Consider the following 3,278-nt stretch of genomic DNA (forward strand, 5'->3'; position numbering starts at 1 on the left):
CCGGTATAATCGTGGCCCGAAAGTGTATAGGTTTCATCGGGTCTAGGGTCGGGTTCGTATCTAATAAATAGGCCCGATATATATTTCGGGTCGGGTCTGGGCCACATCAAATCCGGTTTCACCCGGCCCATGCACACCCCTACAAAGAAGGACAGAAAAGAGAGAGAAAGAAACGGAGGGAGAATGGAAGAAGATAGGAAGAAAAGAAGAAGAGAGGAGGGAGGAGAGAGACTGCACGGCAGCCTTGGTCTCGCCGCCGCCATTGCCATCGCTGTCGCGTCGTTGTCACAGGGGAGAGAGAGAAGATGAGCCCCCACACGAACTGCGATGGAGAAGAATGGAGCTGTGCCGCCGTCACCGCTGTCCACCGTCCCGCCTCTGGAGTCAATTGCAACCTTCGTCGTCGAGTCACTCCGTCGCCGTCACCGTCGTCGTTACAGCGGCAGGCGTGAGGGCCGAACAAGAAAAAATAGGTCGTGTGGAGGAGGGAGGAGATGCTACGCCGTCGTCGAGCAACTGCCACCGCTGGAGCTCGCCGTTGAGGCTGCTGGAGCCCCTGCCTGCCTGCTTCATGCTCTGCCCTTGCTCTGCTCCGCCGGGGCTGAGACCTGTCTCTCCCTGTTCATCAGAGCTTGTGGTGTTGCTGTGGGAGTCACTGCCAAAGGAGAGGAACTGCCGCCACTGCTGTTCTGCTGTTTCCTTCACCCTCGACGCTGGAGAAGGTCACCGGAGCTGCAGATGCTCCATCTCCTTATTTCTTTTGGTAAAACTAATCTTGTTCTTTTTTGTCTTGCCATAAAGCTCTATTATTGCCTCTGTCCTATGTCCCTTTCTGTCTTTGTTCAGTTTTAAACCACCTTAGGCTATTGGATTCGTTGTCATCGTTACTATGGTTGCTCCATGTTGATACTAGGGCTGATGTTAACGTTGCTACAGTGAGAATTAAATTTGTTGCTACTACCCTGTCTAAATTTCGTGCTCTTTCATTCCATTCTACTTCAACCTTTTATCTTGCACTTCGGGTTTGATCTCTTCGATCCTTTGAGACTAATTTATGAGTATGATTTATATTTATAATTGTTTAGCTATACGTCTATAATTATTTTGATATACATTACTTTGAACTTAGTTATACTTACAAAATTACTATCAAAGGAGTTTAAATTGGTTTTAATAATGATTTATTAGTATTAAATATTTATCCTTGTTAAGCTCATTTTAATATGCACATGAGACTATATATTTTTACGAGACTATATGTATGTTTGAAGAAGTTTTATATTATTTTAAAGTATTTGATTTTACTTGAATATGTATTTTTGAGGCATTGAAGTATTTGTTTGTATTAATTTATTTTGAAATTGTGAAATATGTTTGAAATGCCTTAATATTGAGAAAATATGATTTAGATGAAAAAGTATTGTTTGATTTGATTTATACCTCACGTTTGAAAAACCAAAGAATTTGTTATATTCGAAATTATATGTTTTGAATTGGTTTGGGAGGCTCGTATTCCGTACGGACGGACACACGAAAAGAAAGGACGACCCTTAGAGGTGGAGCCGCCCAAGTGTGAACTATTTGATTTGATTTCCTTATGAGAATTTCCTGATTCACTTATTCATATAAATTATTATTTTCTAACAAAAATTATTTTTATAATAATGTTTATATAGTCTTATGTGAATTATAGATGTATTGTCTAATTATTGGATTGCAAAAATCACTCTGTTTTTTCTAAAAATATTTTCCAAGAATAACTATTTGATTATGTGTGTCTTTCTATTCAAGAGTAATGATCTGCAATAGATATTTATTCTTTGTTGAGTTCTTAAACGTCATCTGCTCCATATTTATTTATTTATTTATTTTTGTTAAAAATATGTAATTATTCATTATAAAAACTGTAAATTTATCAAAAATATTTGTAACATTTTTATTTATTTTATATTCAAATCTGTTAAGCTTGTTAGGGACTATTTCTTTGAGCGTCAGTCATAACTCATTTTAGACTGTGACATCTTTTGTGCCTAAGCGAACATAAGTGGTATGTCAACGTTTTTTGAATTGCACAGAATTCAGATGGAGTTCAAATCAAATGGAAGCAACATTGTGGCTGGGACACCTCTCTGGACCTAGTGGTATCCCCACCTCATTTTTGTATTGGGTATTTTGATCCATTTGAAACTGCTATGGACTAAACCAATAACATACTATTGTGTTGAAATAAGCTCAGGAGCACACCAGCTGTAATCCAAGAACCAAGAGTGGAGATCAAAAATTTATACTCTGAGATGCTTGCTAAGAAAATTTCTCCAGATGGCCTTTCTAGTAGGTTCATTCGTAGATTGTGCCTTATGAGTCGAATAAACGAAGCTATTGATAAACTAAACCATATGATGCAGACAAACATTACTCCAAATGGTTTTATGTATAGTATTTTGATTGATCGACTATGTAAAGTAGGAAGGATCATGAGAATGTGTTTGTTATCGAGAAGGAGAAGTCATATATTTCTACTTCTTAAAAAACTACAACAAAATTAAAAAATCCCACAACAAAATTGAAAAATCCCATAGCGTGGCCGGTCTTACATTGTCCATTGATCAGGTCATGTAAGTGATTTGATCAAGTGCCATACGACCCATGCAGCAACAACAATTAATTGCGATGTTCAAAGTAAATAGGTTGGGAGGATTCCCCTGGCTTGCATTTGCTGAAAAAGGAAAATGACGGTGGGGAAATGGTTGGTCTTGGCAAGAAATTCCAAAATTTATCAACTCATGGACTGAGAGCGCTTTGGGATTTGAAGCGCATACATGATTGGTGAGGAGGATGAGAACGAAAACATTCTTCAATCCAAGAGGAATCGAGTAAAAGAAAGTGTAGTGTTTTTCCCTAAGAGAGTGAGAGAAGATTCATATATACCCTAAATTTAGGAGCATGTAAAGTAAAAGAAAATGTAGTGGGTTTTGCAAGTGAGAGTATTCAAATGGAAAAGTATAGGTGAACAATAAAAATATTAAACAATGTAAATAATAGATATATCGGATATTCATTTTAGGGATAAGTATTATTTTGGTTCCCAATGTAGAGGTTGAAAATTTATTTCGTCTCCGACCTTTTTTTCGCTCTAAAATGATCCCCAAAGTTTTAGTTTATTTTAAAATCGTCTTTTTTACCAATTTTATTTTTTTTATTACCAAATTACCTTTCATTAAAAAAATTATAAAATAAAATAAATACAAAATAAATATAAAATAAAAAAATAAAAAGAA

General features: G+C 36.7%; 1 protein-coding gene across 1 annotated transcript; it reads left to right on the top strand.

Moving 5' to 3' along the window:
- On the top strand, positions 338 to 1,007 carry LOC110272133. The gene is made up of 2 exons (XM_021123991.1): positions 338 to 763; positions 937 to 1,007. The coding sequence occupies exons 1-2, from the start codon at positions 338 to 340 to the stop codon at positions 937 to 939; spliced, it is 429 nt and encodes a 142-aa protein (XP_020979650.1). The 3' UTR covers positions 940 to 1,007.

The sequence above is a fragment of the Arachis ipaensis genome, chromosome B05 (assembly GCF_000816755.2).
Source record: "Arachis ipaensis cultivar K30076 chromosome B05, Araip1.1, whole genome shotgun sequence".
Taxonomy (NCBI): Eukaryota; Viridiplantae; Streptophyta; class Magnoliopsida; order Fabales; family Fabaceae; genus Arachis; species Arachis ipaensis.